Source organism: Balaenoptera physalus (assembly GCF_965194825.1).
Source record: "Balaenoptera physalus genome assembly, chromosome: 14".
Taxonomy (NCBI): domain Eukaryota; kingdom Metazoa; phylum Chordata; class Mammalia; order Artiodactyla; family Balaenopteridae; genus Balaenoptera; species Balaenoptera physalus.
Genome location: NC_138893.1, coordinates 70,016,615 through 70,033,433, shown reverse-complemented (window position 1 = coordinate 70,033,433; position 16,819 = coordinate 70,016,615). Strand labels below are relative to the sequence as shown.

The 16,819-nt window shown below is 34.8% G+C and overlaps 1 protein-coding gene across 4 annotated transcripts in view; it reads right to left on the bottom strand.

Annotated features, from left to right (window-relative positions):
• Positions 1-16,819, bottom strand: part of PARG (poly(ADP-ribose) glycohydrolase) — a 113,068-nt gene that overhangs the window by 60,508 nt on the left and 35,741 nt on the right. For all 4 annotated transcript variants that reach the window (XM_082423479.1, XM_082423477.1, XM_082423476.1 and 1 more), the window contains one exon: positions 1,672-1,764. In XM_082423479.1, the coding sequence (XP_082279605.1) occupies positions 1,672-1,764 (93 nt within the window). The remainder of the gene's footprint in view (positions 1-1,671; positions 1,765-16,819) is intronic.

The window sequence follows — 16,819 nt, the reverse complement described above, 5'->3', positions numbered from 1 at the left end:
CAGGGAGAATATAATCTAGGGGAGGAGACATATAAAAACATAAGTTACAAAATAATGTGCTTAATAAGTATAATTCGAGTGCTACAGGAGTGATAAACTTTGGCTGGGAGAGGTAGGAAAGGCTTCACAAGGGGCAGAACCTAAGAGGTAGTGAGAAATTTTACTACATAAGGAAAAAAGCAAGGAGAAAAAGAGAAAAGAATGAACATGAAACATAAGCAAGCAAATAGCTTCCAACATAAACAACAAGAAGTTGAGTTTTAAAATATGTTTTCTCTGCCCAATAGAAAAACTTATTTCAGACACAATGAATTAATGAGGTGAAATTACAGTTACCTAAAATTGGAAATATCACAGTATAATGCTAACAAATATGGCACACGCAAAAACATTCAGAGGTTCTCAACATTTGGACTCAAGCATTCGGACATGGCTTTTGGTTGCCCCAATGACTATGCTTGTGTTTTTTGTGCTGTTCCAATGATAGACTGCAATGTGTGGGACCATCCTACACATTCAGAAATTGCTCCGCCCAAAATGTCCCTAGGGCCCCTGTGGATCAACAGTGTTAGCAGAAACGTGGCTAGCATCCATGCAGCCAGGGGGCTTGCCCCAGAAATAAATGACAGAGGCGAATTCAAGCTGCTGTTGCGAGAAACACAGGAAAAAAATTATGAAGAACAAACCAACAACCTCTTATAATTACATCTACAAATTCTTTGATACTCTGCCCCCTTGAGAGGCAGAGTCTAATTATCCTTTCCTTGAGTATGAGCTAGATTTAGGGACTAAATTCTAATGCAGAGAAAGAACAGTGAAAGCAATAGTGTGTGTCTTCAGAAATGAGGTCAAAAAGGCACTGCCTCTTCCTGTCTCTCTCCTTTGGGTGGCTTTTTCTGGGGAAGTTAGCAACCATGTCATGAGGATACCCAATCAGCCTACAGAGAGCCTCACAGCAAGGAACTGAGGCCTTCTGCCAGCAGCCATGTGAGTGAGCCAACTGAGAAGTGGCTCTCCAGCTTCAGTCAAACCTTCAGATGACTGCAGCCCTGGCCAACACCCTGACTGCAGCCACAAGAGAGATCCCAAGCCAGAACCAGTCAGCTAAGCTGCTCCCAAATTCCCAACAGAAACTAAGATAATAAATGTTTCCTGTTTTAAACCACTAAATTTTGAGGTAGTCTGTTATGTAGCAATAAATAATTAATACACTCCCACACAAAACAAAATAATACCAGATTCTTTCTTTTATTTTTAAAAGTTAAGAAAAGTTAAGAATGTATCATGAACTCACTACTTTGGGGGAGAGGGGAGGAAGGAGTAGGTATTAAGCCATTTTGAAGATAAAATGTTCTAAATCTATTAGTATGCTTTGAAATAATGACTATCCTTTTTTGAAAGTCAGAGATTGTTTTAAAAAAAGAGAAAAAGTAGTATGAGTAAGCAAACATCAACACTGTAAACTGAAGCTCAGAAATTGAATGCTGCATTTTTAATGTCCACTCGCAGTGTTCTCTGTAGCCTCTAACCTTTTCCTTAGTATAGCAAAATCATCATACTCTGGCAAAAACTGCTTCCCATCTCTCTGTTTGACCTTGACAATTAGAGTTTAAACGAAATTCAACTGTGAGTCTCAAGAAAGCTACTGAGGAAGAAGTTATTTCCACCAACCTGGGTGCAAATATTTGGCAGACAGAGTGCAATTTTCACCATATCAGGCAAAATGGACTGATATAAGTGTTGAGCTTCTGCTTCTTCTAGTACCTGAAAACCAATAAAATGTTATCAGTGAATAATAACCAATGAACAAATATTTGTTATTAAAATTAAATTACATATCTGCTTATATAGGATCCCATAAGAAGGCATATTATCAGCATCATTGAACACATGCACAAGTACACCAACAGGTGCAGTAAGGAACTTACAAATTCATTTCCAAATGTATGCAATTCACCTAAATGCCCTCTGAAAATGAATCGAGTATCCCAAATGTGAAATATCTATCATATCACATTCACAACTAAATAAATGCTTGCATATGAAAAACAGTACCTTCTGACCTCGGTTACATCAACTAAAAACTATTAGACCACCAAGAACTCTCTCAGAAACCCTCAAGCTTCTACAGTAGGTAATTTAAAGAAATCACCATAAAAGCCACTCTGATCATTTCACAGCATATTATATTTGTCAAATCTAACCTACTGGGTAGTAAACAATGAAGTTCCAGGTGACTTACAATTTCCTTTTCTAGGCACCTTTAGAAAGTTAAAACCATGATTCCCATATCATAATTTGAAGTACAAAAAAGACGACATTCATGGCCTGTTTTTGTCTTTTGTAATTTCCCATCTCTTCAATGCTTTAGAAATTACTTTAGGCCATTTAATCCAATTTCTCTCTAAACATCAGAGTATTTCTTTTAAAATACTGAAAATGAAAACACTCTTAATCTAGAGATTCTATATATACGGTCAGGATTAAAGTAAATCGTGTATCTATCCGAAATCACATCTGAACTAGATAGATGAGGTCTCAGTTATAATCCAGTCTGATCCTGTCATTATTAAAGAGAAAAGAAAACTGAAGCCAAGGAGGTTACCTGATTATCCTAGACTGAAAATGTCAAGGATTTAGTTGCTAATGCAACTAAATCAGAACTAGAACCCAAGTATTCTGGCCTATATCCCACAGCTCTCCCCACTTCTCTATGTGACCAATGTTTGGGATTGATGAGGATACAGACTCTTTACAAATATCTATAGATTCCCTTTGCTATCAGGAGCTAAGCTGAAATAAAGGAATATTCATTTGTCTATCTACAGCTGGACACAGTATGTGTATAAATAGAAAAAGTAGCAAAGATAATTTACATTCACTCTGGTTTTACAAGAAAGTTCTAACACTAAGAATTTTCTTTATACCAAAGCTCTAAAATCCAAACCTATGCCCACCTCCCTCTTTAAATTAGGAAAATGGGAAAAATGATATTCAGAATGAACAGAAAGATATTTGCAATTCAGAGAGTGTGGGATCCAATTAATCATAGGTATATAAAAAACAAGCAAGTGAAGAACACAAGACAATTATTAATACTGGGGAAAACAAAAAGTTGTACAAGAGTAGAAAAGGAATCAGATCTCAGATATGAACAGTGTTTTTACCATCCTACTGAAAAACCAGAATACTGATCTAATTGAAATGAATATGATATCTATAGTGGAAAAGTGGGGAAACATAAATAAGACTGTTAGTGGTGATAGGGTTAAGTAAACAATAGCTAAATCCTAATCTTCTATAATGGGAAGTTAACACACTAAAAAAAAAATAAATAAAGGCTAAAAGGTTCAAAGCCTCTTCATTATAAGCCTCTTTAATGCTAATGAAAAGAAAAACTAAATTTAAAAAAATCATACATAGAAGGCATTCTGCTATTTTAGAATTTTATTATATATATTAAAGATACTTGCTTTCCTGTGCCTGAAAATGCATAAAACATATTAATGTATTTATTTAAGATATTCAAATTCTTCTTATTCATAATTTATCTTTTTGTTTTTTAAAACATTTTATTTTGAAATAATTATAGATTCACCGAAAACTGCAAAAATAATATACAGAGGTCCGGTTTACCCCTCACCAAGTTTCCCTTAAAGGTTACATTTCAGATTAACTATAACACAATATCAAAACCAGGAAATTAATATTGGTACAGTATATGTGTATTGTTCTATGTTATTTTATCACGTGTACATTTGTGTAACCAAAATCAAGATGCAGAAGTGTTCCACTATAACAAAAGTCTCCTTTGTGCTACTAATTTATAGTCATACCCTCCTTCCAACCATCCCTAAGCCCTAGAAAGCACCAATCTGTTTTCCATCTCTGTAATTCTGTTGTGTTATACAAATGGAATCATATGGTATGTGTCCTTTTAAGATAGACTTTTTTTCACCCAGTGTAACACCCTTCAGATCTATTCAAGTTCATGCATGTATCAACAGTTAATTCCTACTGCTGAGTAGTATTCCATAGTATGGAATATACCACAGTTTGTTTAACCATTTACCTACCGAGGGGCATTTTGGTTGTTTCAACTTTTGGGCTATTACAAACAAAGCTGCCTTTTACTTTCAACCTGCCTATACTGTTATGTCTGAAATAATTTCTTCCAAGCAGCATATAATGTGTCAGGTTTTTTTAATCCACTCTGTAAATCGCTGTCTTTTAATTGGTGAACTTTGACATTTACATTTAACCACTGATAAGTTAGAACATATTCATTTTCTATTTTCTCTTTCTTTTACCTGTTTTCTTTTCCTTCATTCCTATGGGTTACTTGAACATATTTTAGAATTCCATTTTTATTTATCTAAAGTATATCTGAACACATCTCTTTGAACAGATTTTTTTTTAATTGGCTGCTCTAGGCATTCATTATATGTAACTTATCACTGTTTCCTGGTGTCAACATTTCACATGTTGCAGTATAGAAACTTTACCTTTCTTTAAGGCTCTTTACCCACCCTCATTATAATTTTCTTTAATATTTCTCCACATACATTGAGAACCACATTTGATAGTGTTATAATGTTTGAAAATAGTGAAACAGAAAATGTCAAACACTATTTAGAATACTCAAGAAGAAGAGTCTACTATATTTTTACTCTTTCTACTGTTCTTTCTTCTCTCCAGGTGTTCCAAGATTCCATTTTATCATTTCCTTTCTGTTTCAAGAAATTCCTTTAGACATTCTTTTAGGATAAGTCTATTAATGACAAATTCTCTTCCTCTCCTTCATCTGAGAATGTCACCGCTTCTCCTACAGTCCTGAAGGATATCTTCAATGGACATACACTTCTCTGTTGACAGTTCTTTTCTCTTACTCCTTCAAAAATATTATGTCAGTTCTTTCTAGCCTCCATATTTTCTGATGAGAAATCCAACAACATTCAAACTGTTTTTCCCCTAGGCAATGTGTTATTTCTTTCTGGATGCTTTCAAAAATTTTTTCTTTGCCTTTAGTTTGAGGAAGTTTGACTATGATATGTCTTGGCACGGATTTCTTTGGGTTTATCCTGTAAGAGGTTTGCTCAGCTTCTTGATGTCTTCTGTCAAATTTGGGAAATTTTCAGCTATTATTTCTAGTTTTCAGCCGCTATTTTTTGTTGAATATTTTTTCATCCCTGCCCCTTTTCTCCTCTCCCTCCAGTACTAAAAAGGCATGACTGTTAGATATTTTTTAATAGTTCCATAGGTCCCTACACTTTTTTTATATATAAATTTTAATGTTTCTTGGATGTCATGTTTGCTTGTTTGACCAGTACAACCAGTATAGGAAATTTAGGAATTCAGATTTTCAAGCCAATATAAACCCCAAAATTATATATACTAGACAATTATGCTATTATTGTTTTCTACATTATGAGAAAATCTGAAAGGAAATATATAGTCACTTTTAGACCAAAATTATTAAACCATTCTAACTTTTTTGAGTCACCTCAGAAAAAAATGACATAAAAGTCTATTTTCTTTCTGTTGTTCAGACTAATTCCTTTGTTCTTTTTCAAGTTCTCCAATTCTTTCCTCTGTCACCCCCACTCTCCATTGAGCCCATTCATTGCATTAAAAAAAAAAAAATCAGGTATTGTATTTTTCATTTCTAAAATTTCCATTTGGTTCTTCTTTATAGCTTCTATTTCTTTGCTGGGACTGTCTATTTTTCATTTGTTTCAAGGAGCTGTAATTGCTTATTGAAGCCTTTTTATGATGGCTGCTTTAAAGCCCTTGTTAGATAATTCTAACATCTGTGTTATCTCAGGGTTGGTATCTGTTGATTGTCTTCACATTTCAGTTGAGATTTTCCTGGTTCTTGGTGGAGCGATTTTTTATTGAAACCTGGATTTTATGTTATGAGACTTTGGATCTTATTTAAATCTTGTTTTAGCAGGTCTTCTGTGACACAGGAAGGGAGAACCGCCTCATTACTACCAGTCAGGAGTGAAAATTCTACTGCCCTTGTTGACTCCCAGGGCAGGGAGGGGGAAAGGCATCTTGATATCTCTGGGTTGGGGGGCGGGGGGGCGGGTGCAGAGGGTGTAAGTTCAGGCTCCCCACCAGGCCTCTGCTGATACCACCCTGGTGCCATATTTTTCCAACAGCCCCACAGACCCTAGCTGGTCAGTCTTTTCTCTACCTTTCAAGAGTCTTCTTATTCTTTTATAGTGTCCTGGGTTTTCAGCTGTATTTAGTAGGAGGGATAAGGAGAAGTGTCTATCCAAACATTTTTAACCTAAAGACATTTAACCTTAAGTGTCTAAATAGGCTGACAGCTTCTTCTCCTTTGGGTACCTGTCCTTGTCTTTTAAAATTGACATATGAGTAGCTGCTGCCATGCTTTGCTGACCGTCACAAGCTTTAAAATATCACTTATTTATCTGATGAAGCATTCATTATTGCACTGGACTTCTGTCAACGCTTCAGACCTATGTCTAATGTTGCTTTGAAAACACAAAAGAGAAGATAAAAAATGTCATTTGAGAACATAACCAACCCAACTACCATTTGAGATGGAATGCATAATTTAAAAAACTAGTATAATCTTATGCCCTCTCATATATTATTAGCATCTTTAAGCAAATCTTATCTTTTACAAATTATTTACTATTTATTAATGTGCACAATTTATTAATCTATACAATGCAAACCAAGACATTAGTATTAAAAAGTTTTAAAAATGTAAATCATTGCTTAACTTCAAGGGAAGAGGAGCCTTAAATAATAAATATTTATTTATAATATATCATATATTATATTATTTATAATGATGATGATGATTATAAGGAAATTAAGCATTTACATGATGATTAAAAGAAAAGCTTCATTAAATTCTCCCTGCCCTCTATTGGAGAGTCTGCATAATTATATATGGCAAGTGTTTGTGTGTGTGTACACACCATCCTTTTATTCTCATCCCAAAAGTTGATTATGTACATGTTTCACTCAGAACTGATACAAAGATTTTCAAAATTATAATGCTATTTTACCCATTTCCTCTCTTTAGACTATAGAGTTGTTTATCCATTCAACTAATCAGTAAATAATTTAAGTATCTATTATATGCCAGACACTGCGCCAGGACTGACGACAGAACTGTAAACAATAACAGACATGATCACTGACCTCATGAATCTCAAAGCAGAAAGTCCTATGCTCTTTCTGTGATCCCCTCAATATATCAGCCTTCACCTTGAAGGATAGTAATTACTGCAATTTCATCATAGTGGTCGTGGAGAAGCTATCTTTCCTCATTAGCAGATGGAAGCATTAACAAACTACTAAAATAGAGCAGCTTAATTTGTCAAATGTCAAAACATGATGAATGATTTAAATATCTAGAAGCGTACATATAGAAAAGAGATTTTTATTTATTTCTTCTTTCTTAGAATGGTTGATCAACTAAAACTAAATCTGTAAACTGTGCTCTAATACTAAAGGCATATTCATGCATGACTAAGTACAGTGCCTGGCACACAGACAGTACTAAATAAATAATACTACTGAACTTTGAATGAGGAAGTGAAATCTGTAGCTGGTAAAATCAGAAAACTAGTGATATTTTAATGAAGGAGAAAATTTCCATAGATCTACTTCTTCAAAGAGTTCATAGGAAACAGCTTTTTAATCAGTCACAAATCAACAAATATAATAAACACTTCAAGTCACTCCATGTTATCTATTGATGTAAACCTAGGTAGATCCTAGTCAAAATTTTAAAAGTTACTAATACTCTTCTTTAATAAAAAATTTCAAAAGGTCTAGAACATTAAATTTTATGAAACAATTTTTTAATATAAAACATATATCATCCCAAAATCTAAACAGAGGTGAGAAACCTCATAGTCCTATGATCCTAAAGTTAATATAACCATTTAAGTGTTTGTTACACTTAGGTATTTGTTTTCCTTCTCACACAGAAAAAATTCACTTAAAATCACGTTACTCTAACAATTCTGTATAATTTTTTCATTAGACAAAAGAATTTTCCACTTTGCTGTATAGTCTTCATAAACATCACTAGAAACAAAATGTTTTTTTAAAAAGTCATGTATTTTCACTGTAGCAAATTAACATAAACAAAAAGAAAATAAATACCACCCACAAACCCACTATCAATATATATACTGCTAACATTTTGGCATATATCCTTCCAGTCTGTATTTTGTTTTCATTTACATAGTGGACATGTTCCCATGTAAATAAATATAATCCTATATCACCATTTTCAATAGCTGAGTATTATTAACAATTTGGACACACCATACCTTATTTCCCTACCTACTTCTGTTATGATAGATTTACAGGTTGTTGCCAATTTTCCACTCTTAAAATTACCATTGCAATGAATATCCTTGTACATACATCTTTCTGCAACTATTTGAATATCTCTGTAAGTGAAAATGCTATATCAAAAAGCATAGGCTTTTTTTTTTTTAAAGGTTTTTAATATATGCTGTCTAATCACCTTCCAGAAAGGTTCTATCAATTTATATTCTGGTGCTGTGTAAGAAAGTACTCAACTCCATACCTTACTAATACTGTGAATTCTCATATTCTTGTTTTATTCGCAATTTGATAGACTAAATTGACACCACTATTATTTTAATTTGTTTATTTAATTACTAATGATGTTGAACTTTTTATCCCCATGTATACAAACTCCTCTGTGATGAGCCTTAACCCTTCTTTTCTATTAATTTTTAAGTAATACGTGAATACATTCTTGCCTTAAAAATGTCAAACCATTCAGATGAAGTCAAAGCTCTTCTTAACCACAAATCCCCAATTCCAAACTACTTCTCAGACATAAACAGATGCTTGTCTCCTTCCCAAACTACTTCTAAGCATTTCTACATATGTGCATACAGAAATCTAGCTTTCTGTTGCATTAAATTTTAAACTAAATGGTATACTATATTTTTTTGCAACTTGTTTTTTGCCTTAAGAGAAAGCCTTAGAAGTCTTTCCACGTAATAGAATGATAAATGCTACACGGTATTTTCCACAGTATGGATATACAATTTTAACCATTCCTTATTGATATATGATATTATATTGATATTATTATACCAATATAATAATGGTTATTATTATATTGCTATACCAGGTTGCTATACACTTCCTTTTTCTCCCCATCAATGGCAATTAATTTTCCCAGCATTATGAAAAATTTCAAAAATACAGCAAAGCTAAAATAACTATACACTGAACACCCATAAACTCAGTTTCTACAGTTAACATTTTACTCTATTTATTTTTGTCGCATATCTATCCATCCATCAATCCATTTTTTTAATGCATTTTGAAGTAAGTTGGGGGCATGAGTACATTTCACCCTGACCACTTCAGCCTCCATATAAATATAATTTAACATTTGTTTACAGGTTTTTTCATTTTGAGGTAAAATTTACATTCAATGAAATGAACCCTAAGTGTACCACTCAATGACATTTTACAAATGCATACACCTGCATAAACTAAATCCCTATCAAGATATAGGATATTATTATACTATCACCCTAGAAGGTTCCCTCATGCCCCTTCCCAGGCAACTTTCCCACATCTGAGAGACTACCACTGTTCTAAATTTTCTTCTACCATAGATTAGTTTTGTCTCTGGTAAAACTTCATATATTGGAAACATGTGATATGTACTGTATTGTGTAAGGCTTTTTTTTTTCCCCTCAGCACTGTGCTTTTGAGATGCATCTATGTTGTGTGTATCAGTGATTTTGTTCCCTTCTATTATTTTATTCTATTGTATAATTATACCACAATTTGTTTATTCATTCTCTTGTTGATAGACAACTGTACTATTTCCAGGATTTGGCTATTATAAGTAAAGCTGCTATAAACATTCTTCTATAAACACAGGATTTTTTGGTGTACACATATATTAATTTCTCTTGGGTAGGTTTAGAGAGGAAATGAAATGCATAGGTCATAGAGCAGGTATATGTTTAGTTTTCTAAAGAACTGCGAGACCTTTTTCCAACGTGGTAGTACCATTTTACAAACCCAACAACAAAGTATTGGAGTTCCAGTTGCTCCACATCTCTAGCTACATCTATTCATTTTAGTTTTAGCCCTTCTAGTGCCTGTGCACTAATACCTCATTCTAGTTTTAACTGGCATTTCCCCAATGACAAATGACACTGAGCATTTTTTAATGTGCTAATTGGTCATTTGTATATCTTTCTTTGTGACCTGTCTTTTAAACTCTTTTGTTTAATTTTTTTTAACGGGGTGGTTTGTCTTCTTATTTTTAAATTGAGTTCTTTATATATTCTAAACATAAGTCCTTTGTCATATAAATATATATGCTTTGCAAATATTTTCTCCCTGTCTTTAGCTTGTCTATTCATTTTCTTAATGTCTTTTGATAAGTATTTATTAATTTTTTTCTTTTATGCTTAATGCTTTCTGTGTCCTAAGAAATCTTTGTCTATCCTTAAGTCACAAAGATGCTTTCTTCTAGAATCTTTATGGTTTTAGCTTTTGCACTTAGTTATTTTCTATGTATGCTGTATACAAAGAGTTGAATTTCTTTTTTCTTCCCCATAAAGAAACCCAGTTTTCCCAGCACCGTTTGTTGAAAGATGTTTCTTTCCCGCATCGATTGCTTTGGCACCTTTGTTGAAAATCAAATGATGGTATAAGTATGGGTCTATTTCTGGGTTTTATGGGTTTTCCAGTGAGCAATTTGATTCTTATGCCAGGACCACACTATATTAGTTTCCTTGGGCTGCTGTAACTATCACAAACTGGGTGGCTTAGAAAAACAAAGATTCTCTCTCAGTTCTGGAGGCTAGAATTCTGAAATCAAGGTGCTAACAGGGTCATGTTCCCTCTGAAGGCTCTCAGAAAGAATCCTTCCTTGCCTCTCCCAAGCTTCTGGTGCCTATGGGCAATCCTTGGAAGTCCTTGGCTTTCAGAAGCTTTCAACAAATAGTGGCTACTATTATGGTGATGATACATATTGTGCCCTCTGCCTTATTTAACCTTTTACTACAGTTAAACCACTAATTATGTGTCAAGACTAAGTTCACATCTCCTCGTGAAGCCTCCCTTGACTTTCCTAATTCCTTCTTCCTCATGTGACTCTACAGTCACATGCACATACCTGTAGTACAGCACTTATTATGGTTTATTATAATTATTTATTTACATGTCCTTCTCCTCTCCTTCTCTAATCTGTGACACTGCAAAAGCATGGATTGTATTTTATACATCTTGTATTCTAGTACCAAGCATAATATTTAGTACTCATTATTATTTGCTGAATAGAGTTGATGGAAATTACATTTTATCCTGCAAGCATCCCTGCAAAACAGAAAGCAGAAGGACATCTAGAGAAACTGAAGCTCAAAGAAGGTAACGCCAATTTTCCACATTCAAACTTAATGGCATACATCGGGACTAGATGCCAGGACTTGTCTTCCCAGGTTCACAAGGAAGGGTATTTTAGAGAATGGAGCACTTGGCCAAGAAACTGGAATGGAATAATAAGGATAATTTGAACTCTGTTTACCTTACAGAGTTATGAAGGCTCAGCTATAACAGCGTTTTATGAATTCTAAAGCCCCATATATAAATGCAAAGTATTATTATCTACTGGGCCAGTAATTTATGACCTTTCAGGAGCCTCCTCTTTCTTTCAACACCCCCCATATCAATTAACTGCCAGTCCTACCAATTGATCCAGCAGGGCGTCACATATTCATTACCTCCTCTTAATCACTACTAAACTACCCTGACTCAGCCCCTCATCCAGTCTCACCAAGATTACTACAATAATCTAGCTGTTGCCCTGACACTAGCCCACCTTCAGTTTTAGCCCAAGTACACCCTGGTGTGTCCCTGTTCCACCTGAAAGCTTTCAATGGCTTTTCCTTGCCTTTTCAGTACAGTACAAATCCTTCAATTAATAATCAAGCTATCTGGCCCTAGATGCTTATCTAGTCTTATTTACGGCTCTCTCTGTCTCTCAAACTACCTTCTGTGCATTTTTACATACTAAGACTTTTCAGCAATTTACTCTTCTCTAGCACCTACCTGTGCTTTCACAAACACAATCTGTGCTATGCCTGGAATATCTTTCCTACTCTAAAACTTACCTAACCTTTTAATGCCTTACTCAAACAATACACTGCTTCAAAGTCTATCCAAATGGACTCACCAGCTAGAAGGTAACGCTTCCTCTTATAATTTAATTGTCTGTTTTTTCACAAGACACTTAAGACTTCCTGCTTTATGTTATAGTTATTTATGGACATGCATTCTAGTGTTTACTAGAAGTTCCTTTCATGCAAGATTGACATTGATTCACTATGCTAGAACATACTCATATGTAATGTTCTCAATAAAAATATTTGTTAAATTAACTGACACTTTCTACCACAGCTAGGTAATTTTACCAAGCTCTCCCTCTTCCTTCTCTCTACTGCCTATCAGAATCCCCCTGGAGAGGTTTTTGATTTTCTTTCCTTTTTTTTTTTTTTTTTTTTTTTTTAGTAAAGTAAACTGCATATGAACTGAGTTTTCTATAATACACCTAAAAAACTTACTGGAACTACCTCCAGAGCTTCCTAAGTTCGAAAGACAGGTTCATATAACAAAGATTAAAAAGAAAGAACGTAAGTCAGAATTATTAAGATCTTTCAGATCCACCTCTTCTTCAGACATGTTTTTAGACTACAAAAATTAAACATTAGAGGAAAAAAATAATTATAGCATTAAGTTATGTAAGGATAAAAAAATCAACTGGAGAAGGTGAATGTTTCTAACATTTACTTGTGCATGATTCAGGCTGACACTTTGAAGAGAAGAATGTGACAGCTTACAAGAAAACAAACTCACTCATTCCCCTTAATTTCTGAAAGCTCATGCAAGTCTGACAAGCCAACCACAGGGTGATCTCTCATGTGTATCACCCATGACAATTATGGCTTCAATAAAAATGTTCTCCAAATTTTAATAAAGTCCAACTGGTTTTCAGGAAATAGCCAGTCTAATATTTTCATATTTAAGAAGGCACATTTCACAAATTAGTGAGCTAATTTCTGGACTTAAATAAGACTTCCAAAAATTTTATATTATGGCAACAAAAGAGGTACAAAATGAATGCGGTAGCGAGGGCAAGGTGATGTGCTGAGAAGCCACCCTGTCTCTCTATTGTCCCTTGGTTTGGTTTTCTCTTCAAACAGCTATTAAGAGCTTCCTAAGTAATTTTCAAAATGCTATGACTCAAACCTGAGAAGCACTGATAAAAATCACAACTCATTATAAGCATTTGAAATGATTTTTTTAAGGATAATACAAAAGATCCTTTGAAGTATTTGCCCTGTAACTTACACTAGAAATAATCTGTATTTGTCATTAAATTAACAGTTGTTTAATATGGGATAAATCAGGTTGCTATACACTTCCTTTTTCTCGCCATCAATGGGTGCCAGCAGGAGTAAAAGAGTGCCAAGCATTAGAATCTCCTTTTATTCTCCCCCCCCCCCCCACACCAGGGGAATGAAGGATTTATTATTACTTGCAGCAAGTAAGGAGAACATCGGGATCTTTCCCAAAGCAGTGTCTCTAGAATCAAAGAGATTCTTAACCTCCAATCCCATAGCCAAACTCTTATTAGCCAGTAAAGGGAAGATGAAGTAAGGATGAAGTGAGAAAGAGCCCTTCGGCAGGTCACCTCAACTCCACTTCCACTCTCCCAATCTTTGTTCTGTTTCTCAGGACAGAACTATGAACTAGTTTCTCACTTCAGGAAACAAGCCATTAGTGGCTTAAAATTCACAGACTTTTGTAGATGGGTGTGGAAATTTCACCATCATATACTCCAAAACCCAAATAAGTAACAACTAATTTGGGAACACAATCACTTTAGGAAGAATACCATCATCCAGTTCTTGAAACAAAATATGCCTCTAATCAAAACCAGTCACACTATTTCCTATACAAATTTCATTAGATTAAACATGAAGAACAAAATTGTGTAGGTTTATGACACATGAAGGAAGCTCTTCTCTAAACAGTAATCATTATTTTTTTTCATGCTAATAATAAAATGCACAAATTATTTTTGCTTTAGAAGGATAAAACATAATAACACACCCTCATTATCTTCTGTCTCCTAGAAGAATTTACTTCTCAATACCGTTACGGTAAATGATTATTCTTTAGGGAATGCTCTCAGACTAGCACAAGATGCTCTGATAGGTCTTTCTCATCTCTCACTCCTATTACTGTATGACTACATGGCCATAACCATCAATCACTCTAGCAAACAGCACCAAACCACAATGCTATTTATTACACACAAGCCAACAGATATTTTCAATACCATATAGTCACACTATTATCCATCTTTTATAGACAAGCAATCAAACTCAGCATGACAAGATTTCAGAGAAATAGCTAATGGTTAATGGAAGTTTTCTAGTCCTGGAAGCAAAATGGACTTAATTTGTCTAAGAAATATAAGTGAACAATAACTTCATTCTTTTACTATAGTTAACAGTCTTAAATTTAATAAAAATATTTTTGAACTATAAGAAATACTTTAAAATTACTTATTTTTACTTTTACCTAATTTTTAAGATAGTTCAATGACAGCTTCTCGCACTCACACCACTAGGAAAGTAATTTGCCATACGAATAAAGTAGTGTGCATACATACATATTATAATGCTTAATTCTTAATTTAATTCCTAAATTATCCAGTATGAATAGTCAATATTACAGTCCAAACTTCACTCTTATTAATAAGGCTGAAACAAACATATTTCCCAAAAGGTTTGAGGGCACCCCCTGGTGGCAGACTTCCGGGAGGGGGAAAAAACCCCACAAATACCATTACAACGAAAATATCTTTTTAAGAAATTGACCAAGTTCTACTCAGCAACTCAATTATTACAGGTAACATCCAATCTAGAAAAAATTCAAAATGTGATCAAAGAATGTTGGGAAATCTCTGAAGTTCCCTGTGAGGAGATCTGACCAGTAGCAGCTCCTAGGTAGCAGGACTAGCAAGATGTCTGATGCAGAAGAAACCTTAGAGATGACCTCGTCCAGGGCAGAACAGAATTTTCTACACTGTCCAAGACGGTAGCCACCAGCCACATGTGTTGACTGAGCATGTGAAATGTGCCCTGTGTGACTGAGCAACTGCATTTCAAATTTTATTTCATTTTAATTAATTTCCATGTAAATAGCCACATATCACTATTGGCTTATTGTTTGGACAACACAAATCTAGTCCTACTCTTTACTCCACTCCAATGAAATAGAAATAGTCACCAGAGCAATCCAAGGAAGAGCCAAAGGTTCCCCGACACATGTACAGCTGGATGGTGCAAATACATATGATTAGACCTGCACCATTTTGTTTGGGGATTCTTAAATGCACCTAATTTTATTCCATTGCATTGGATTACTTTTTGGTAACTGCAATTCATTTGAAAATACAGATGATTATGAAAATGGTAAAATATCCCTTTTGAGATAATTTTTGGCTTTATAGCCTATAAAAACTGAAGACATGTGACGACTGGTACACCCTTTAGCTACATCAAATAAAACGGATTACGGGCTCAGGTTCAATCTATCATCTGGGGCATTCATTCTTTTCTCACATAGAGAGAATAAAAAGGTAAACGAGCCCCTGAACCTGTGAATTAGCTGAGCTCAGAAATCCAAGAAAGAGAACAGTCCAATTGATCCAGCCTCTACTTTATACTTAACTCCAGTTAGGCATATTGTTAGTAGTATGTTGACATTTAGTTCAAGCATATATTGAGTGCCCACTTTGCCCAGGATGTCATATTGAGCACTGTGAGGAACAAACACAAAGGTAAACAATGCAAAGCAAGGTCTCTGTCCTCCAGAAACTTACTACTTTTTAGGGTAAAAATGCCATATAAACAGACATAAGGGTTATGTGTACATGCCTCATCTTTTCTCTCTACCAACTGCCAATCTCAAATGGTCAACTATCACTTTACACAAATAATTCCTAAATCTTTCAGTATGAGACTGTGGCTTAAGACCCACATTTCTGTGTGCTGATCTACTCTCCTTAAGTATACTAAAGTTAGTTCAAGAAACACTTACTGAGCACCAGCCGTAAGCTAGAAAACATTAAGATGCCCTGGAGAGGTTCAGCCTCATGAAGGATGCAGACATTTTATAGAAAGATCATGCATTATGTGGCAAGTGCATGGAGGCAGGCACAGGTACTACTGTGAGCACAGAGTGGAGTCTTTAGTAGAGGCTGGGAGGACAGAAAAGAGTTCCCAGAGGAGATAAAGACTGAGTTAAGTCTGGAAGGATGGATTAAGAGCAAGCCAACAGCATGCCAGAGAACCATAAGGAATTCAGAGTCATTAGAATATCAGGTGTGGAGAAGCTCAGTATCAAGAAGTGATGCTGGAGAAATGGGTAGAGGCAAGGCCAGGGAATACCATAAACATCATCCAATAGAACTGAAAATAGATGAGATGCCACATAGGGTTTGAAGATATATGCTTCAGACAGCTCACTGTGGGTGAGCAGCATGAAGGACGGATTTGAAGGGAGCGCCACTGAACATGGGGGTCAGCTGGATGACTGCTACAATATACCATCTGAGTCATGATGACAGCATGGATTAGACAAGTATAACAGAAATAGAGGTGAGCCTCAAGAAGTGTTTAGGCAGTAAAATTATTATGTCTTAACATAAGAAGCTGACAGAGAGAAGGAGCTTAAGATA